Consider the following 23,093-nt stretch of genomic DNA (forward strand, 5'->3'; position numbering starts at 1 on the left):
TAAGTGTACTTACAAGTGAAACATAACTTCTGGTTTAAAAAAAAAACAAAGGCTTTTCCCTAATAACACTTAATGTTAATCCAGTACTGATTTATCAAAGTCAAAAGTCTGTATTTCCTATTTTTTTGCCTTTTTTTTTGCATGAAATTCTCTGTCCTACATCCTGTTTGTCTTCCTAGCTTAATTTAAAACTCTTACTGCCCTTCCCATTTTAGACACTCTCCTGTCATTGCGTGTTCCAAAAACATTAATCTCCATGCTCCATTCTCCAATCTAACAGACAGCTACTGTGAAATGAAAATGAGAGCTGGTACAGTAAATTCCAAAGTTACCATCTGTAGATAGGGAATACAGAATTCCCAGAACCTCCAGAAGTCACAATGAAAAACTGAGAATGCAGACAGTAGAGGTAATATTTTTTTTGAGGGAGGACAAAGCAATAGAGGTGAAGAGCAAATGACGGATTTTCTTACAAAAAATGGGGGGAGGGGAGGAAGGGGGAGAAATACACTCTGTGAAAGAAGCTGCTTTCCACGAAGAAGTTGAAATTTCTCTACAGTATGAAATAAAACATGCAAAAGTCATGAACTGAGCTACACACATAAATTGAAATAGTCCTTTGATGTGAACATTTACTGACATTATCTGTCTGTTTTAGACAGCTGTGCAGGGCTCATTCATTTGTTTTTCACTAGGAAATCAACCCACTCTGTTAGGTTTAGCTTTGCATTGCTTTAATTGAACTATCACTGACCCACTGACCCAGAAGCTGATGGTGGCAACCTTAAGATTAAGCAACACATTATTTCAATGCAAAGGAAATGGTTACATGTATACAATGCCTTTATTGACTGAAAGGTGATCCCAGAGAACACAGGAGGGCAGTAGCCTATACTCGTTTGTCACTTCTGAATGAACGGTTGAACAAACCCACAAGGAGGTTTTGCTCCTGATCTCTAGCAAAGTCACTAGAAAACTGTCTAAAAAGATCAGAAAACATAGTTACTGCGACATTTGTCTTCATCTGAATCAAGTCCCAGTAGACATCGGATTGCATGTTTTTATTAGGCGCACAATAGGTACCCAGGTACCTGCACCCAGGTATCAGTCAGGAATGGCAGATTGGCCAGACTGGTCAGGCATCGTATAGCTTCTTGTGCCTTGCCTTTGCAAAACAGCTTAGAGGAAGACTCAGGGAATAGAAGTACTGGGGGAGGAGGAAAGAACTGGCTCATTACTGCAATGCAAAAGGTGACATTTTGCTAAGTCACTGACCACACGTATGAAGAAAAAGTGGCCTGCATCACTCTAATATTCAAAATAAAAGCATGTACATATTTAACAAAGATTTATATTACCAGGCCAGCTACCTCTAAAGATGTAAACTCTTGGTGGGAATACCAATATGTATTATCTGATAATAGGCTCACATGTATTTACTCTTCAGCTTTCCAAAACTCAGAGCAAATTTAGGAACATTACAGACAAGATTCAGTTGAATCTGCAGCAGCAAAGCAGCAGAAAAGTAGTTTTGAAACTGCAGCAGAAAAGCAGTTTTCAGCTTCACAGATTTTCAAACATAAGATCCTCCCACCCACAAGTAAGGGGGTTCAGGCACTGGCACGACTAAAGATTAGATACCCCCAAATAAAACTGTTTCAAGCTCTTTAAGCAAACATCTAACTTGGCATTTATAGCTTCCACCTCCCTTTTTGCCGTTGGAAGCACAGATAATTTTTCAGCCTTCAGAACTGTGCAGAAGATAATGTGACGTGCTTTTCAATTGCCTTGACTTTTCACTGACATTTTTTAAGTCATTGATATCTTACGGGAAAATGTTTGACTTTCAGAGCTTCTTGTTATCTGCTGTCCCTTAACTTTTGATCAATTGTACGTTTCAGCAAGTATCAACAAGAAATATCATAAATGCAGTTCTCTGCATGCATTTCTGTGACAATTCCTTCACAATCACTTACATAAAGATTTTGGTCATTTTTGCTTGGAAGATTTTTCAACTTCCAAAAACAGAAGGTAACCAAAATCACAATAAGTGGCTGCAAATGTTTTCTCCTCTTGTTGCCCGTTCAGTAGAGACAGGATATTTTGCTGACTAAGCAATATTTTCTATTTCTGCCTCTGTCCCATGTGGCTGTGAAGTACCCTCTAAGTTCTAAGCAAAATTACATGTCTTACATTCCTTAGCATGCTTTGTTATGCCGTACAACTAGTTCTTGCTCAGTTCTCCTGGGTCAGGTTATATTTGCTGCCCTCCTACGCCTTCCCAGTTCCTTTTAGTTAAAATAAATAAATAAATACACAAACCTTTGCAGGCATAGATTTTAGGTAATTACGAGTGTTTAGACAAAGTCAAGATACATTATCTGCTCCTAGCAGGCAACACAGTCTAAGTTTTACCTTCCACTGTGTATCGTTAACCAAGTAAAACCTCCTGTGTTTAAGTGCTCATTAGCCGTCCACTTTTTTATTGTATTCTGGCCTCCTTGCTCTACTGAGTCCCCTCTCCTCGCCTATGAAGAGATTTCATTTTCCCACTTTCAGATAACTCTTTTCCCCTCTCTCCAAACTCAGTGCTGTTGGGTCAGGTGCTAACTGTGAAGCTCTCAGCAATAAACATCTAGCAGAGAATTCAACACAGGACACAGCGATTATCTCAGCCTAAAATAAAACAATACTATACAGGCAGCACTCTACAGGAAGGGCTGCTGTTATAAAAGCTTGGTAAATAATTATTACCCTTTTTTATTTTTTAGGCTTCCTAGAGTCCATGACACTTTTTTCCCCTCCAGAAAAAACAAGGAACTTGTCTGTAGAGAATGTAAGACAGATGTAGTGCAACAAAGACCTTCAGCAAGATGAAAACAATCATTTCACTGCAAGCAGAGTGCAAATTGCACACAATTATGCTCTCAGCTTATTCTAACTCACTGTAAGGTCATGCCTTGAATATTCATGTGGAACATAGTCTATCTTCTACTCTATGACCCTGTATGCCAGACATATCTGTAATCTGGTGACAAATAGCGTCTGGCAGATATTTCATAGGACAGGAGAATAGGCAATGCTGTGATTCAGCTGAGGTCATGCCACTTAACGGTGCCTAGCGTTCAAAAGAGCCAACTCTCAGCAGCAGCTAAACCAGTATACGTTTAGATTCAGCTACCCTAACTTTGGTTAAGGTAGACTAAAATGGTACCTCCCACAGCTGTTGATGAATGGCTGATACAACAGCAGGTTCTCTCTGAACACTATACAGCTGCTTCAAAGACACTTTAAATGTCACAGAACAAAAAACAGTCCTCACTTCTATTCCTAAATACTTTTATTCCATGTGCAACTTCAAGTTATTCATCTCATGTATGTCCTAAAAAATTTCTCAGGTGTCAAGTAAAAAAAAAAAAAAAGTACTAATAAGGGTAGATATATAGTGGAAGCATTTCCATTCAAAAAAAAAACAGAACTAAAACAAAAACCTGGATTCAGTTTTAAATATCAACAAGATAACATTGTTACAGCAGCTCCAGTGTTTACACATGCTGATAATTTCATTTCATCACTTGAAAGCTACTCAAGGATACACTTTTTTCATGATAGGAAGTTCTGTGTTATCAACTTCATACCCCTTTTCTTAGACCTGAGACAACTGAAAAATCAGGTCACTGTAGAATCCTTGGGAACTACATCAGCGGTGAAAGAAAAGAGATGCATTTGGCATATCTAGGGCCGATGGCTTCCCAGAGACACCATCCTTCTAGATCCTTTTGTTCATTTTTCCTACTGCAGTAGAGCATCTTACCTACAAAGAGTTTATTTTTAACATTGAGAACCATTCCAGACACTAAGATACAATTTCCTGCCAACCCTCCAACCCCTCTAAAAATACTCTTTTAAGACTGTCCCTAACCTTTACCTATGCAGGAGAGAGCTAATGTTTCCTTACCTGTGTGCGCTACACAAAAATAAGCTGCTGTTACTGCAATTACAAGGTTGTGAAAAACATGCTTCTGGGCATGGGCAAAAGCAGGAAAATAAATTCCTCCTCCACTCCTGCTCCTCCTCCATAAAGACTCCTGAACAGCAAGGTGCTGCAGCATGAGCAATAGTAAAGCTAGACTAACCCCAAGAGGTACCAACAAAAAAGGGGGGGGGGGGCAGATGCCAGGGTAAAGCGATGCTATCTTCCTCCCCTTTTTTCACAATATGTCTACATGGCAGAGTACTACTGAGTGCTATTCAGCTTTCATGAGCTGCATGGATAAGGGCAGCAAATAGAACAGTAATCTCAAAAGGACTTGCAATAATCAAAGACAGATAAAATGAAAACAGTGAGAAAATACAGTAGACACCAGTTGTGTGCTACATGATTCAGGGAAAAGGGCATGTCCATCTCAAGGTTACAAATTGCCTTCCTAAACTGACAGCAGAAGAGTGGCAGTTCTATGTGACTTATCCAAAAAACATGGACCAACTGTGTTTTCACATGCAGTAGTATAACCTGTAGATTAACCTGTAGGACCTGTAGACCTGTAGATTAACCTGTAGTTTGAATTATCTGTGAGATGCACAGAATAGAAGAGATTTTTTTTAAAACTCTTTCAGCATTTCTTGGCAGAAAAGCTGTTGCTGTGTAATCCAATACCACTTAAAATAAAGCTTATGGCTGACTCATACTTAAGGTGGCTGGCCAAGGTCTTTATGACGCCATCTGCTGAGTGCAACATACCTTACATTCCAAGCAGTGGAGAAATCTGGGTTCAGCAGCAGCAGTGTACATGTGATATCAATCAGTTCTAAGAGATTAAACAAACAAACAAAAAAATTAGTAGTGATTCACATGCAACATTGGTGTTCTCACTGTACTCGCACAGTGCCTGTCCTTTCTTAAATTCTTTTCTCCACTGGCTCCCTTATTTAGGCTGCCCACCTCTGTAAAGTGTTGCTAAGTCTCATTCCAGAAGAAACGCTGGCTGCGCAGCTATGTAACAGATAATATACTTTCAATTCGGAACTGACCGCCTTGCTTCGGACCGAGGTACTATGACTAATTCAAGAATAAACAAATATTATAGACACTTCTGTTTATGTCCCCTTAAGTACAGCACAGACTGTATACATTACACAAATTTTAACGTTGTCTTAAAAATCAAGAAGGAGGTATGTGATGGCTGGTAACAGGTAAGAGTAATACCATCGTAACCTTGTCTCTCCTTATCCACTGCACCAGTCAAGCAGTCGGATTCCCAAAGCAAAAAGCCTAGCGCATGAGGCTTCTCAACATAAAACACACTAACAGCCTTCAATGTTAAGTTTAATTTCCTTAACCTCTACTCTCAGGAGACAAAGAATCTGCTCAGTTAATCTGTCCCTGCAGCCAAAATTCTTAAATTTACATGGTAATTTTATGATTAAGAATTAGATGACACTATCTTCAAAACCAAACACAATTATCCAGGCTTTTACTGCCAAGAATGTTTGGTCAGATTCTCTACCGCTAATCCTATACTTAAGATACTAAACAGATCACACTAAATTCCATGCAATTTCCAGCAGAGTCGCTGCACTACTTTCTAAACAGAAAAAAAAAAGGAAAAGGGAAAGGGAAAAGGAGGCTGTCTCATGGAACTAAATCTCTTGTTGTTCAGTTAATACGACTAAAATCAAAGTAAAAAAATTCACTGATGGTATAAAAGAATAATGGAGCGTATTAATGCAAAATGCACAGGAAAATGTCATCATGCATCTTTGAAGTGAGACTTTTTCAGAAAAAGAAGTTGTTAGCCAATATTTAAGAAATGGGTCAAAAAGTGGAATACCTTTCTTCTTAATATACTTACAGTGTATTACTGCATGACTAATCATTCATATATGTCCAAAGTAATTTGTGTTTCCCATGATGTTCCCACTTAGAAGAACATGTTATATCATTACGTTACTGTAGTGAAAAAAAACCTCAGTGCGCTGTGCAAATTTTACACTTAGCTGTTATGGTGAAAATACTGTAAAGAATTAATTCAACTTTGTGTTTCATGTTTTGTAGTTATGGGCGTTTCTGTTTGTTTACCCTATAATAAAAGATTCCCTTTCAAAAATCTCTTTGTTGAGGGCATGAATGTTTCTAATGTGACAGAATGTTTGTAACTGCCTAAACATACAATGAAATGCTTTAATAATAATATATTATATTAATAATATATAATAATTCATAATATAGAAGTTATAAAATTAAAATATAATAATAGATAATAATAATATGCTGCCTAAACATACAGTGAAAATTTTTTGAGTTATCCATTCCAGAATGAATAAAGTACCTAAACACCTACTAAACAGATTAAACATCTATTTAAACAGGTAAATTGCTCAAATGAATTTTCCAGGATTACTCATACATTTAAATTAAGCATCTATTAAGTGTTTCGTTGGCTACTGTTTCAATTTTATACAAAAAACGCCTGAGGAGCAACATTTAACATAACGGCACCAGCTTTATAATGAGAAAAATATGCTACATTGTGAGCTCTGGTTGTTTTGTGTACTTTTTCCATTCTACCCTCTCAAAATATTAGTAGTTATTCCATCTTTTTAAGATCTCTCAGTTGCAGATATAATGCATATACATAATCAAATTCTCTGGGTATTCCACTATTACTACATAGTGTCACAAACAAGATACACATAGAAAACTTCCTGCCTTTCAAAATGCAATAAGGCAAGAACTAATAATAACTCTTTCAAGGTAATATAAATCTTCCTCTTTACATCAAATTCACAGCATCTACAACATGGCAACTGACAGTTTCTTGTAGGGAAGCATTCAGTGATTACAATCTTTGTTGCTAAATGGAAAGCAAAGCTACACAGAATGTTCCTTTATTTGGACTATTTCATTTTTATCCCTTCAGCCAATCGTCTCTCTAGTTGGTGATTATTAAAACAAAAAACAAACACAAATCACCCCCAAACCTCAAACCTTTAATATTAGCTTTTCCCCAAGACAAAAGTCATATGCATCTAAAACGTGTGTTTAATCTAAACTACTAGCAAACTGCTGGCTTGCTATAATTTTAAAGCAAATAATAAAATGTTTGGAGCACCAAATCGAGGCTCATTAACGCTTCTCGTTATGGAACGATACAATGAACTACATCTTCAGTTACTTTTCATATTGCAAAGAGGTCTGTAGGCTGCACCTAAACGCTCCAACGCTTCTGCTCTATCACAGATGTATCTATACAACAGGACAGTGCAACAAAGGAGATCCGTCTGCAGGACCTTTCTCATCTGTCACAGCTGAAAGGTAAGCAGTCAATGAAACCACAAAACGCAGGATAAAAAAAAAAAAAAAAAGAGGTGCAGCACCATACTGAGAAAAAGAATAGAATTAGAGTGCAGAGACTCTGAATTAAGACATAAAAAATATTTAGCTTTTGAATGTTTGATTTTTTAACTTTAATAATGCTTTTAGTAATTATTAGGCACTATCAGTGTCCAGCCTACGGCAGACAAGCCGTATTAAATAAAACTTTTTTACAGCCTAGTCTTTCAAATCTGTCATTCAAATACTTTTAAAAAATAATTTTGATAGTCTGCATGACTGTACCTAGAAGGGTATAGTTTGTTTATCCTACTATGTCATGATTCCCAGTTAACATGATTATTCTGGTAACATCAAAGGTCAGGAAGAGCGTCAAACTGAGCTGAATTTAAATAGAAGCATATCTACCGTTTTTTGCATTTTCCCACCACAGAAGCTTGGAAAAAATCCACTGAATACTGAATGTTATCAAAGGAAGGAAGCAGAAAAAAGGAAAAACTCAAAACAATACCCAGTTCTTTCAGTTTTATTATCTTTGATATTATCTGTAACAAACAGCAGATGAAGATTTAATGAAGTGTGGATTCTGAGCCAGAGATGTCACAACGATACGATTCTAGTTACCTCTGCAATATCTTTTTCTGCAGAAAAAAATATTTCGGATATGGCACACAAGGGTAGTATCTGCCAGCTAGTTCTTTCTATGACAATAACAAAAACAGCACATATCTTCTAATTATCATTACCAAAGCACTTTCTGTTGGATCGAGTTTAAGGAAAATGTAGCATCATTAAGTCCTCACAGCATAGGGATTCTCTGCTATATCAAAGTTTCATCAATTGCAAAACCCACATGACAGTATGCTTTTAGCTCATTTTCTTTTAAAATACGGCCATATTCAAATTTTTATTTTTGTAGCACACTCAGATGTGCTTTTCAGAGGAACGTTGTAAAAATGGAACTGCAGCTTTACAGAGAGTAAGGATATTCAATTACCTAAGGGAATTAAAAGGGCTCCAACACTTTGGATGGAATATCCCAAGGCTGACGAACCTAGTCTAGTTCGGCAAGAACAGGTACATTCAACGATTCATTACGAGAGCTACCAAGGCAGCTCATGTGCATACAGAATCTGGGCCAAGGCCATTAAGCTGCCATTATGCTGTTCCTCTGCTATAACAATTTATTTCATTTTTTCTTGAGCAACTGGCACTTGTAGATCCTCAACTGAACCACATTAGCAGCCGGCCCATAAGTCTACCTTGAAATTATTTTTTTACATACTAACATTTCCAGTTCCAAAATCAAATTATTTTCATTCTTTCACAGAATAAGGCAAATTAAAAATAAAGTGGCAGTGAAATACATAATTTTGGCACAGAATACTGCATCAAAAAAATGAAGATAATTGTACTCATTTCAGACAACCAGACGAAAAACTTGTGATCATACCACAAATAATATACACGCATATATTAAAAAAATGTTGGGGAAAGGATGAAAACATTCTGAAATTAGGATTTCTAAAAGTTTTCAGTTCAGGCTGATGCAAACAATAGCAAGAGAAATTAGTCATGATTCTAGATTCCAAGATACCTTCTTATTCAAGTCTACAAAACAAACCATGACTAATAGATTAAACACCTCTCAGGCTAAACTATCAATGGAAGACTATAAAGCATTTGCATCTTCCAGGATCCTGCCAGGAAGATATCAAATGCCAAATCTGAAAGCAGATGCTTGAATCAGGATCCTGTTTTTCCTCTCTTCTACATTTAAAATCGTTTACAGTAATTCAAACAACAAAAAAGAGTTAACAAGAGACTACGGTTGCAATCACAGGTAGTTACAAGTATCAACAGAATACGCAACTGAGTTTGGCAGCAGTGAAAGTCAAATTTATCTTCCCATTATATTCAGAAAAATACAACTACCTTGCAAAATTTCAGATACGCAGGAGTTATGTCTATGAAAAGAAATGTTGACGAAAATCCTTGAGGATACTACACTCCAAATGTATGAAAAGGTAGCATCTCTTAGAAGACTATACCTGTTTAATGTATGTTAAAAACAATTCTGTAACCCCACCTGAGAAAAATTTCTGCCTTCATTCCCTTCACCTCTATAGTTCAGTTTGTGCTAAAACTCTCTATCAAATGTGAACCTCGTTTAAGGATAAGGCATACTAAATGCTATACACATTACCTTACAAAGAGATTGTCAACATTGTGACATCCTTATTATATTTTGTGGTAGTGACACATAAAAATGTCAGACATGAAAACACTGCAGACCATCTCTTCTCACACAGTTTACATTGACTTTTGTAATTAAAGTAACAAATGAGAAAAGCGTTTCTCTTCAAAAGAGGAAAGAGAAACAACTTTCAACAAATCAGGCAGAAATCTGAACTTCACACCACTCTAGTATTTATTACGTTACACGGTTCTGTTATCTGCATTTTGATGGCAAAGCTTCTGAGAGGCTTTGTCTGGCCAGGGGTAGGGGGAACAAAAGATCTGATAAACAGTTAAAGCATGCTTGCCATTCCAGCTGAATAGGCAGGTGCTGATTGCTGCAGTCATTGTTAGTGTCACTGCAACAACTACCCCAACCTGCATAAATAGAACAGAGTGCCAGGAAATTGGAATTCAGCAGCCTTTTCATTAAATGAGAACTACTAGTCGTCTCCTTCCTCTAAATGCAAGAATGAAACAAACCTCGCCCCAGCGGTTTAAACTTCACCTAGAGGTAAAGAAAGGGTTTTGGCCATATGGCGATTTCTAGGGCAGGACATTTCTGTAACTGTTCAGAATTACACGAAAATTTTCCATGCAGATCTGCAGCATAATCAATACACAGAAGTGTATTGATCTCACAAGGTTCTGTATTCAAGCTCAGATGTGCAAAAAACACTGTATGAAAGAAAATATTCTGATTGTCTTAGCAAGTTTTGTTCTGTAAATGTTAAAATTTGCTTCTGACTACTTATCAGAGTGAACATCATTTCTGTTGCCCATATTAAAAGTTTTATTAAATTCTGTAATTGTATGCATCATAAACTATGAATTTGCAATGAGATCACAATAACTGGTTTCTTTTGGAAACGACTACATCAGCAGAAACTCGGTAGCAGTTATCAAAGAGATCCAGGTCTTATTATGTCTGAATATATATCACTGTATCTATAGAACAAGTAACAAACAGGACTGAGTTGTCTGCGTTAGAAATACACATCCCTTAAGAACAAAGACTTCCAAAGAAGGAAGACTTTCATAATGAGAAAGAATATTCAATAAAATAAATAATGTGAAAAAATAAAGGGACAAATGTAACATTTATGAAGTTCACAAAACACTTTCCCTAGGCAATCACATAAAGGCATGATGTAAACCTTCTCTTGCACAAACCGCATAGGCGAACCCAAGAAAAATATTTCCCTAGGCATAAAGAAAATTCAGACAATCGATAGGTCAGTCATATAAAACACCATATGGAAATACTTCAACTTTCTTAAATTACTTTGTGAATATAGAATCAATTCCAAGTATCAAGACAATTCTCAAGCACTGAGTACGCAGCAGGCCCTGGCAGACCGTACGTTACCAGTAAGATGCGCTCCTCTGTATCATAACCTGGCTTGCAATCAGGTTACAAAGTTCCAATGTATAACTTCTCCCTGCCCACAAGAAAGCAAGCACGCTCATACTCATATTTTGAGCCTTCTCTGCCATTTAATGCCATTCTTTGCAAAATGCTTGAGTCGCGTATCCAAGTGCTTCTAATAAGGAATTGAAGTCAGTTCAGTAACTCCAGGCCCTGCTCTCAGGTAAACTAAAGGAGGCAACATTCATTGCCTTAAGAACGCTCCGCTGCCAAGATTTACTTGAAGACCTCAGTCTTCTTTCTATATGTTGTCCAGAACATGCAAGATGCTCAAATACACAGCAAGTCTCTAGCAAGTTTTATGTCTACAAATGAATTAAAATCCCCAGAGTAGAACAACATCATCTGACTGTCCCATATACTACATTTCAGTATTGCGAAGTGCACAAATGGCTTTACCCACTTAAATGAGGCAGAAGAGTGAGTATACAAGAGTAAAGCACATGGCATTTATGTCAAGAAAAAGATGTTACCAGCCAGGGCTCTTTTCTTAACCTACACAGACCTCTTCTCTGAAAACCCTTCTACTCAAGATAGCACAGTATGTTAGCTGTATGATGACTAGATTCATATTACCAGTGTTCTTGAATTTACATCAGATGTCTGCCAGTGTTCTATTACTTAAAACGTTACTGTTTAACCTATCACATCCTCAAGACTCTAGAATCCAGCAACTAAGGAGGTTGCCTTTGGTGCAATACCATTTGGCCAATCTTTGCCGCAATCAGCATGACCTAATGGAGGATGGCTGTTAAGCATGTTCCAAGAGGAGAATTAGAACAAAAACGAGCGTAACAGTTTGGTACCTTAAATGCACAGCATTTACATTTTCCAAACTTTTTGAAGAAACACACGCAAAAAAGCATAAAGACAAATACTTGTTGGTAGAACAACACTGGGCAGTTAGAGTCTCAGTTTTGGTATGTGCATGATGCATGCAAAAAGCTAAATAGCCTGAGATAGACATTTTAAAGTACAATGCACACATCCAGTGTTCTATGCATTACATTAATTTCATGCAAACCGAAAAATTTAAGAGATGGTAACAGCCTCAAGCTAAAATCCTGGTGACTGTGATATGCTAAAGGCCTGAACTATGTGCGTGGTTACTGGGTATTCTTTGATATAAGAGATGGCCCTATTTGTGGGGCATAAAAACAGGAGAAACACTCTGGCAGCTGAAAGGCACTACAAAGAAACCCCAGAAAGAACATGAACAAATACTAGAAACATCAACCTGAGAAGTCTAAAGTAAGAATATTTTTTAGGCTGAGCGCTACTTAGACGAGCCATGAGCTAAGAAACTGCAGTTTCTTAAACTACACTTACCCTTTTTCATTGCTACTTTAACCAGAAAAGAGTATTTTGTAAGCAGTCAAATATATCTGATGTCACACTTGCTTATAATCAGTTTCTTCTCCAAAAGCTGTGTTCCAGCAACTGAGGCTTACAAGTGTTTCCACTTAGCTACTTCAGCTGCCCCACAAACAAGTTTGGTCACTGCCACATGAATTCCTGTTTTTCTTGCAGATCATTGTCTGAACAACCTATGTAAATGTCTCTTCTTCCCAGCTTATCTTCCTCTCAAAAGTATTTGTTTGGGTTTTTTCTGGTTTTGTTTGTTTGTTTCTTTTTAAGATCAAGGTCACTAGTCTACTCCTTACTCTCATATATAATGCTTGCTTCATGAAAGTATCAGCCACTAACTAAAACTAAAAAAATTCCACACTGATCTCTTTTCTCGCCTTGCTCTCATTTGCAAGTACTCAGCAGAATCCTATGCACTCATGAAAAACTTTTCTGATAAACTATTAAGCTGTTTTTCTTTTTACCCACAGAGGAAATTGTAATAAAAGATCTATCAGTTCCTCCTGAGAAAACCTTCTGCAAATGACCCAGAACTTTGCAACATTTTTCATGACATAACTTTCAAAATAAAAAGCATATACAGAAGTTTTTAATGCAAGTATAACACATTAAGAAGTGAAAGAAAAAAAAAAAAAAAGAAAAGCTTTACAATTACCAAATTGCTTAGATACATGACTTCTGGTACCTCTAAATCTGAAAAACGTCACACTTGTTGCTTAGATTCATACTTCACCAGAGCTGTCCTCCTGACTCAGGAAAGTAGGACAAAATTCCTTCTTTAAACAGAAACGTTATTTTCCTAAACCACTGAAGGGAAAAATCTTCTCCCTTTAACTATTCCAACTTGGGCAAGAGAGAGTAGATTTTCATTTTCAACAAAGCAGCACCGCAGCACGCTTAGGTCACCATGATATCCTGCACAACAGGTTAAACTGACCTTAAGAAGGGCAAGTGTAGTGTTACAAAAAGTAAAACAGATTCTTATGTGATTCTACATGCACGCTTTGCAACTGAGTAACTTACCATCCTTGTTCAGCCACTGTTTTCTTTGTCTGTAGAGGAGAAGTTTATTGTGGACATACGGCAAAAGAAACTTGACACACCAACTCTCCACACCAAGCTTGTTTTCCACCAGGACTATAGGGCTCCGGTTATACCTGGCTTCAGGGCAGGGTATTAATCCAATTTCATCTCTTCAAAAAGACAAAGAAATACAGTTAAACTTATTTGCAGTATTTATCAATTATTTTTCTCAGCATAACAGAATGCCAGTTCTTCGCATTCCATTGGCCCATGACCGTTTTCCTTGCCTTTATTTAAGGCTGCACTCATTATCCTCAATTCACCCTTGATTCTTACTGGACTGCAGGTGCTATAAAATACATTTTCAAAAAAATCTTCTTCTGTAAAACTCATGAGGTAAATTAATTTGGCAAATAAATGATTCACATGTGTTTTAAAGTATGAATAAAGATTTAAGGAGAATGCCCCCTTTTTTGTATTTTCAGTTTATCGCCCAACTACTTTAACCCAGCTGAAATAACACAAATAATTCTCATTTTGTGATGGAGATGTGATGAAGCTGTAACAAGTGCTACCACAAGGGAAACAGAGCACATTAATTGGTTCAGTCACCAGACTGGTCCAAAGCTATCACACCCGGTGTGTTCAACGACACAGAGGATTTGCGGCAAATTGCTCTGAAACCAAAGATCACGCAAAAGAAAATCACATTCTTTCATACTGTTAACAACACACAAAGCAAGGTGTGCACTCCCGTATGCACCTGTTTCAGCTCTCACTTTTCCTTTTTCTAAGCAAGGCATCCAGTTAAGTGAAAGATTTGAGTCAGAGAGGCCAGTCTGACTAGACTGCAACTTAATGAGAGGTAACAACATTCTGAGCTTTAACCAAGCCTCTGCCCAGCAGACAATGATGGCCACAGAAATTCATAAAGCAAACAAAGCAGAAGAAACTCAAGCTTTTTAGTGTCAAAGCAACATATTCTTTTTTCATTTTTTCCTCAGCTTTCTCTAATGTGTGTGAATATTGCAAGAGAGGCTTTTAATAGCTTCTTAATACAAGACAGGGACTTAATTATTCACATTCATTGGGACAAAATGCAACGTTATTCTGTACTTTCTACTATGCGTGACTTCACCATCACCTCTTGTTTAGTGGAAAAATTGTGTTGCTGAGGAGGGAGATTATCGGATCTCAGATGCAAAAAAAACAAAACAAAACAAAACAAATCCACACCTGTTGTCACCTCAGATAGAAAGACGATGAATTCTCCACCTTAAATTTTCTTAGTACAAGGTCTACAAATACACTCCAAGTGTCAACCCGATAATCTGAATTTGATTTTATGTTGTTACTGGATAATCTAAAAGGTACTAACTGAATTATCTGTCCTCATTACTAAGCTAATTAAAAGTAAAGTGAAATCATGCGCTTGTTTAAGAACATACCTTCCTGTTTGGAAAACTGATATATTCTGTCAGACTGCAACATACTTCTTAAGCCACAAAAAGCAAGAGTAACTTCAAGTACATACAAACCACTTGGCCCTCTCTCCAAACACATATTAAGACCTTTACCCTTCTCTTGTCATCTGGGAACAGAAAGAAGAAAGCAAACATTTAGCTACTCCATCAATTATAAGCAACCCGTATCAAAGCAAGACCCTCACTTCTGCAGCTCCACTCAGCACAATTTAGGCTTTTCAGAAGGCTAGTCAGATTAGAGCTAAAATGACATTCCAGACTGCTTCTTTCAAGATAGCACCTTATATCCTGAAGTCTGTATTCACTGTTGGCCCAAATTTTCATTTATGAATGTTAAACCCGATCCTTGGACAAACTTTGTCTGCCGTTGTATACAGGGACATACAGGTTCTCAGCTGTAATGAAGACAGTTACCCACAACTTTGCTAATTAATTCTGCTAATTATAGGAAAATTTACCAGTCCATGCTTATACACAGACACCAGAGGTAAATAGGGAAGAGAAGGGGGAAAAAAAACCCCAAAAACCTATACAGCCACACCTTCACTTCTTTCCAAATATAAGTCTCACTCAGCAGAGCTTGATTTCACAAGACTGCTTTATATATGCCATAATGGTAAACAGTTAGGGTTTTTAACAGAGCTGACAAATCAGTCTGAAATACCCCAATTCATTCAGTAAATCCAAACGGATAGAGGATGTAGACTGCTGGACAATGAAATTTGTGACGATAAACTACTTTCCACATGGAACTGTGTCTAACTACTTAGTTTATCCCAAGATGCAAATCAGGACTTGACTTCAGGCAGATACATTGCCTACAATAATTTGTATTGTTTTTGATTTGCATTGTTTTTGATTGTCTGGGTAGTTCAGAAACCATTTGTTGCATTCATTTCCTGAGAAAGAACAGAATTTTTGATTAAAATATCAGAGGAAGAATAGACTTACCAAAGGTGGAGTGCCTAACTTATGGCTTACCAAAACAATTTATTCAAACCACCACCTATTCTCAACTGGCTGCTCCTGAAGGGCCCTCAGACCTGCGTTAAGGTGCAAATAATGAGGTAGGTTGTTCATTTTTTCAGCCTAATAGCCAAGGCTTGAGAGCACCTGCAGCTTCTCCCTGAACACATACCCAAAACTGTATCTGCAGCAGGTTTGGTATGCAGATACCACTAGTCACACAGTCGGTGCTTGTACGATTATGTGACTGAAACATGCTTAATTGTGTGCAAAAAGCCTCTGATCATGTCACAGAAGATGTGCAAGCCTGTCACATGACCAGTCACAAACCTATTGCAGCATGGAAGATGCCTACATTTAGGTCAAGTGACAGATGCAAGCTGCTCACATAATATTGAAGGAAATAATAACTGACAGCTGCTCTTTGGTATTTTCTGTTACTCGAGGCACCATCTACTGTGAAAATAAGGTTTAATTTCTCTTCCCGGTTTTCTGATACTGCCTCTTGAGTTTTAGAACGGTTTTGGTGTTTTTACTTGCTTTTAGGAAAATAGTGGTAACACAATCACGTTCCAAAATCTGCATTAATTATCTGCAGATTTTCAAGTGATCAAGATACCACTCTACTTCACGTTCCTCAAATACATCCTGGAGGCAGCCACAACTAAAAGGAAGATTTTAACTACGGCTATCCCTAGATGAACCAGCTTGTCATGAAGACTGCAGTAGTCCCAGAGCCAACCTGTGTTGAGATCGAGGAAGATGTGCCAGAACACGGAGTTCATAGACCCTGGAGCTGCACGATCCAGACCTTGTTCACAGTTGCAGTCTCAGCCATGGCAAATCAATACTGATAAGCTGTTGCAGCATATGCTTCAAGAGCCCCAGTCTGATGACCTAGTCATTTAATGGCCAACTCCAACTAAACTCTGGCGAACTTTAAACTACTTTAAATTTTTAGAATCCTGATGACACAATAAGTTCCCTCTTTGACAAAAAACGTAATACTATAGGTTGTTAGGGAAGGAGGCATTCCTAGTGGTTATCACGATGGGTCTTCAACTTCTGGTATCCCAACATTAAGGGAGTCAGTTTGTTGTTTCCAGAAGACCTTTAAAATAGCCTTACTTCCCCCCACCAAAAATAAGCAAGAGGATATTAACCAATGGTCAAGAGATGGTTAACATTTGATTGAAGCATAACCAATTGACACGGCTCAAATATTATTCTACTGATAAAGATGACTCGAGCTACATAGTTAAATATTCCCGTAATTCTGAAAATCCTCTAATACTGGAAGACAATCTAGAGCATGGACATTTGAGAGGTTTATATTTTTAATGTAAAGTAAGTCTTATGACAAGACTACACACCTCATGAACTTAAAACACTTGAGAGGAGAGGTAGAAGGGGCCTAAATCCAAACACTGAAACTTTTTTTTCCATTATTGTATAGTGCACCATATAATAAATGAGTTTGCAAGTAATAATCAGTAATTATCTTAGTGAGACAACTAAAATCTCTTCCACAAAGGAAACAGGGAGATATTACTGAAATCCAGAGTACTTTTTGCCACTATTTTTTTCTTAAGAAGCTTTAGCTATTAGTTCTTCTGTCTTTAAAAGATTACTGTTGTTTGCTGTCATACTCATCTTCCTTTAACTCTCAAACTTTTGCTATAATAACAAACTTCTGCATTGGTGAGCCCTATCTCTAAGTATTATATGTAAATTATTTGTACTTAGTATTGGTATATTTAGAAGCACCAATGCATTTCAAACCAGTACTACTAAAGAGTCTCAGAAAAAGTAAATTGGCAAGAAGAATTTCATATTCAGCTACAGTAAGAACGTAAGAAAGTAATTACAGTATTTTTCTTTCTGAGTCTGTAGAAAAGACATTTGTAATTCTACCAGGAGACATGCTGATTCACAGTTTCAAATCTAACAAAATGAAGTGCGGTATTTTTACCACATTAAGAATGTGGTCAATTGAGACAGAAAAAGTGAAGTGAGCCAAGGTGACATTAATAATTTTTGGCAAATCAGAAATGGTGTCCCCTGGTTTTGTACTCAAATGCCAGGCTATCATCTGAGAGATGTCTTTCCAATTATGTACACCAAATTCATATGCTTTACGACAAACAGTCTGTATTTCTGTTTGACTTTATAAGCAAAAGAAAAGTAAAGTTTAAAAACAAAACCAAGAATCCCTCCCCCAACATGCTGTTTTTTCTTTTACAATTGAAAACATTCCCAGTTTCCTGGGACAGTAACGGTATTCTGTAATTTCTGGAACTGTGGCACCATTTCCTAAAGGTGGTTCTCTTGGAAACACAAGTAAGCATTGATCTGCTTACTGCTGGCAATCCACTTAGTTTCAATGGAACAGCTCTCGTAAATGATTTTATCAAGATCTATGCTTGCAGGACGGGGTAAAAACATCTCGCAAAAAATTTCACAACCCTACAAAATTGAAAGCTAGCTTGCTGACTATACTATTCCTCTGAGGAAGATGGAGCTATCAGTGAGACAAGGCAAAATGAACCGTGTATTGTATGTTTAATTAGAAGTAGGCTTGCCTCAAAAAGATGCAAATCCTTGCTCCAAATTTAAATGCAAGCAAAAAATGAGAAACAACAACCTAATATTCTATTTAGCCTAAAATCGTATTTACTTGCTTTTTAGTGATGACAAAAGACTACATCCATTTTAAACCCTAGAAAACTGTGACCCTGCCAGAAGAAAAAGTCCATTCCCTCAGATGTAAAGGGGGCAAATAAACAAAGAACGAAAGACAAGAGACAATAAATGCTACGACCAGAGACAAGAGGAGGGGACAAAAGTAAGAGAACTGAATAGGACATCATGCGCCTGGCAGGCCACGGTTTTCAGTGGAGTCAGGTGCATGCCCCACAGAAGAACTCAAACCTGGTTCTATGGTGCAAACCAGCCACTCAAGAGGGTAGCAACTGTCAGGGACTGCAACTGATCATGACTGCTTTGGTCAACAACAGGAAGAGAACACCTCTCTCAGGTGCAAGAAAATGTCTGGCCAGCAGGGCCGCAACCTAGTGCCCAGGAGGCGTTCATAGTGGAGGGCCTGTATATGTGCTTTACAGAGTATTCCAGCCATGCATAATCCAAATTCAAAACCTCAGTTGAATAATCTAACAGACAGAATTCCCCTATTTTGTCTAACTGAGTGACAAACTAACAGTAGCACATAATTCCTCTCTCTAAGCATGACACAGTGAATCAGTTTCACAGCACACAACTCTTGCAACCTACTTTCATCTTCTACATTGCGTCTGTGAAAGAAATCAGCAACAGCAGCATATTCTTCAAAAACACAAATTCAAAATTTGCTACCAGTGAACAGTTTTTGCAATCGAGTAGGAACTAAAAAGAATCAGGACACTCATTCACAAATTCTGGCTGTTTACAGGGCTTTATGCCTCACAACCTAAAAACGAAACTTCATGGCAAAATGCAGTTCTTTTTTGACAGCCTCCATATGCTATATTTTAAAACCTGGCCACCAACCCAAGCTGCTAGCTACATTTATAGAAACTTAAGGAAATTCATTCTAGTCCTCTCCTTTATGCAAAGTGTTTAATTAAAAAGGACCAGGAAAAATCCCTAAATAATAGCTCAGCACTTCATTTTATAGAACAGATAATAGGCCACCACCTCAGAGACTGCAGCTGTTTTGCCCAACACATAGATACCGTGCCTGTATTACGAAGTTACGATCTGTTATCTGCTATCTCATTCGCCATAACCAATAGGGAGTCTATATGAACAGTTAGGAAGTCACTTCCCCAAACAGTTTATGTCTTCAAATAACAAGTGATGGGAACAAACAAAGAAATAGGGTAGGCACGTAAACGAAGGACTCAGAGCTTGTCAGGAATAGAACTGAAAATAAAATGCAGACTTTCTGACTCCCAGATTGCTAGAAAAACCTGATTCTCAAAGGACAGCACTAACAGTTCCCATTTACACAGTCATCTTGTATGACTCCTTCAAAACAAGCCACAGTGGAAAGCACCCGAATCTTCATAAGAGACAGAGCACAAAGATATAGCAAATTTGATGGTATTACTCAAGAAACTGCACTATTTCTACAAAGATGCAATTCAGTGGGTTTGAGATCTGAGATTTGCTTCCATCACTAGTAATCCTGTGACAAACATACACAGGTTCCCACTGTCTTCAGGGGGACCTTGCACGTTTCATTCACCTACACACAATATCAATCCACTCTCAGCTGCACTATGAATTTAGCAGTGCTAGACCTCAAATTTAAGTAAAGTTCATTTGAAGATTTGTGTTTAAAAAAGATACTCATCTCTTGCAAGTGTTAAAGACATTGCTGATTTCCATGACTAAAAACAGTAAGTACTCACTTTCCTGTTTTATTTATGAATCTTATTTTTACAGTATGATGATGCAACTACTTCAGATCTTTCAAGTGCAATTCTTTAGAAACACCAGCCCTGCTATGGTTTGCACGAAGTACCAATCATGCCAGCATCGAAGAGTTACATAAAATCTCAGATCAAGCGTTTGCTTTTATCCAGAAAAATAAAGACAGCGAAGAGCACATGAGCTATTATCAGCTCGCCCTGTTTAAGCACACGCGTTAAGGAAGCCAACGGAAATGAAAAGCAACGTTCATTTAACCCCAGCCCCCGCCAATACACCTTAAATCAGGGCGCAGGCTGAAGCGCGTTCGTCGGAGAGAAAGCGTGACCAGCTCCTGCCGCGCAGGGCCCCGACCCCCGCCACGGAGTGACCTTGGCCCCGCTCCCCGGCCCGCAGCGGGGCCCCGGCGGCCGTTGGCGCCTCAACGGCCGCGCGGCGCGGAGGGCCGGGCCGGGCCGGGCCGGGCCGGGCCGGGCCGGGCCGGGCCGGGCCGGGCCGGGCCGGGCCGGGCGGCCCCGCCCCGCCCCGCCGCGGGAGGCCGCTAACGGCCGCGGGCCGCCCCGGGGAAGAGCACGGCAAGTGAGAGCCTCGCCCGCTCCCGGGGGGACAGCGGGGCCGAGGCGGCCGCCGGGGCCGAGGTTCGGCTCGGCTCGGCTCGGCTCGGCTCGGCGGCCCCGCGGCGGGCTGCAGCGCTCCCGCAGCGCGCGGGGCGGCCCGGCCCGGCCCCCCGCACTCACATGTGGGGGTTGCGCTTGAAGGCGTTGCGGATGTCCTTCACCACCCGCTGCACCAGCACCGCCACCTCCTCGGGGGACTCGGCCATCTTCCGCGCCGCCGCCGCCGCCGCCCGTGCCGCGCCGCCGCCGAGCGGGGCGGGGCGGGGCAGAGCGGAGAGGAGCGGAGCGGAGCGGAGCGCTTCCGGGTCGGCGGCCGCCGCCGCGGGGCAAGGACCGGCAGCAGCGGGAGCAGCGTTGCCCGGCCGGCGGCCTTCATTCTGTGAGCGAAACGCGGCTCTCCCGCGTTTTCTTTGGGTTTCCCTCTCGCGCTGTGCAGCACCCAAAGCGTTTTGGGCCTCTTGCGTAATATCCTCTAAAATGCGTGACGGTGTCATTCAGTTTCCTGCGCCCCCCGTTTTTACTAATGCGCCTCGCAGGCACCGCGTAGCCCGCGCCGCTGTGGAGCTTCTGGGGCGGCGCTGAAGAAGGCCGCAGGTAGCTGAGCTCTGCTGAGGAGAGAGGCAGGATGAGGATGGAGCTGCCCGTGGCCAAGTGTGGTGGGTAGGGCTGTGTGTAGCCACCGTTGTTAAACCTTCTGCTCCCACGTCCTCTTTTTCAGCTACTGCTGGACTCCCCGGGAGGGTTTTTGTCTCTGCTGCCAAAGTTTTGCAAGGTGGCATTGTGCTGTTCAGGAGTGCTACGGCAGCAGTGACGTGATAACTCCTTAAGCAGGTGCAACTAGATTATATCTAACTGTATGCTGACACCCTTTCCCCTTTTTAGCTGCACTCAAATTACACTTCTTTTTCCTTTTCCTTTGTTTGACATATAAACCAGAAAAAGGAACGACAATAGGTACTTTACATATGAAACGAGCAATTTATACTTTTATTATAACATTCACAACAGACATTGAGGCACCAAGCTTTAAAAGATAAACATGCATATGTATCTTCCCCTGACTTCAAAAAGAGATAGGTACTCTTATCTGCAGGCGGAATGTGGAGAACAGATTCTAATTCTGAATACTGTAATTCTACCATATTTGATTGACATGTAAAAGATAACGTATTATTCCAAAACATGTTGTTTTACAAAGCTTTAACTCTGCTTAATTAGGTTGTCTCTCATTTGAAAGCTTGCAATGCCATCATCATCTGCTTCATCACCGTCTCCACCACCAAGAAGGTCTGGCAGACCCACTATATATTCCCCTTCAGAGAAAAGGAGGAGAAGAAAGAATCTGGAGAGAAAAAGGGCTCAGTCAAGGACACGTGTAAGAGAACAAACAGGAAGATGGATGTCCCTTAGAGAAACACTTAATGTGTTCTCACATGCTGAAGTTGCCAAGCTTTTGCTGGATTTGTAAGTAAACTAAATATCTTTATCTAAAGCATCGTGTATGAAATACACGATGATTCTTGTCTTTTTGATAGTTCATTTTTGTCATATATTTTTAGATATGACAGCTATGAACACCAAGATAATGTGTGCAAGGAATTACAACTGTAGCAAGAAGCTGATGGAAGCTCAGAGTTAAAAGCTGAACAGGATGTGCCAGAGACCTCTTCAGCAGCAACGGCTGAAAGGTAACTTTTTGATTTTTATGTTGCTTTCAATATAGTCCCTGAAATATAATAATTTTAGGTGTTGATGGATTTCTGTTTAAGTCTACTCTACTGCAGAATTTTTCCACATGTATGCTTTGTTTTGATTTATTATGAATGCAAGTTTAAGGTCGTATTTGCTCCTGACTTGAAGTTAAATAGAGCATGTATCCCAGGACTAGAATCAAGGATTTCCTGGATTCCCCCTCCTGTGATCTCTTTTTCTTTTTCTCCATTATATTACCCTTTGTTGTAAGACTGAGGTATGCAAATAGATCTAAGTCAGGATCTCGGCCAGATGGCAAGCCGTTGTAATTGCAATGTTCAGAACAACTACATTCCTTTGCAATTTAAGGATACCCAGAATGCCATTATGCTTGCAGCTCCAGTTGCCTCCAGTGCAGCATACTTGCCAAAATTTCTTTGGGATTCTGAGGAATTTACTGTGCTACTACATAAATGTTCGGTTGAAGCAGTTCTTTCTTCCAGTACATGCCC

The 23,093-nt window shown here is 39.3% G+C and overlaps 1 protein-coding gene and 1 long non-coding RNA gene across 12 annotated transcripts in view; one reads left to right on the forward strand and one right to left on the reverse strand.

Moving 5' to 3' along the window:
* PTAR1 (protein prenyltransferase alpha subunit repeat containing 1) overlaps nucleotides 1–21,397 on the reverse strand; it is a 40,691-nt gene extending 19,294 nt beyond the window's left edge. The window contains exons 1-3 of the mRNA XM_068927166.1: nucleotides 21,010–21,397; nucleotides 13,392–13,561; nucleotides 4,742–4,808 (exon numbers count right to left, since the gene is read on the reverse strand). Of these exons, the coding sequence (XP_068783267.1) occupies nucleotides 4,742–4,808; nucleotides 13,392–13,561; nucleotides 21,010–21,383 (611 nt within the window). The 5' untranslated portion in view covers nucleotides 21,384–21,397. The remainder of the gene's footprint in view (nucleotides 1–4,741; nucleotides 4,809–13,391; nucleotides 13,562–21,009) is intronic.
* Nucleotides 21,163–23,093, forward strand: part of LOC104142229 (uncharacterized) — a 28,025-nt gene continuing 26,094 nt past the window's right edge. For 5 of the 11 annotated variants that reach the window (XR_011137710.1, XR_011137704.1, XR_011137705.1 and 2 more), the window contains exons 1-3: nucleotides 21,196–21,268; nucleotides 22,108–22,353; nucleotides 22,449–22,577. This is a non-coding gene — a long non-coding RNA (uncharacterized lncRNA). The other 6 variants (XR_011137706.1, XR_693676.2, XR_693674.2 and 3 more) reach the window with 6 other exon arrangements.

The sequence above is a fragment of the Struthio camelus genome, chromosome Z (genome assembly GCF_040807025.1).
Source record: "Struthio camelus isolate bStrCam1 chromosome Z, bStrCam1.hap1, whole genome shotgun sequence".
Classification (NCBI taxonomy): Eukaryota; Metazoa; Chordata; class Aves; order Struthioniformes; family Struthionidae; genus Struthio; species Struthio camelus.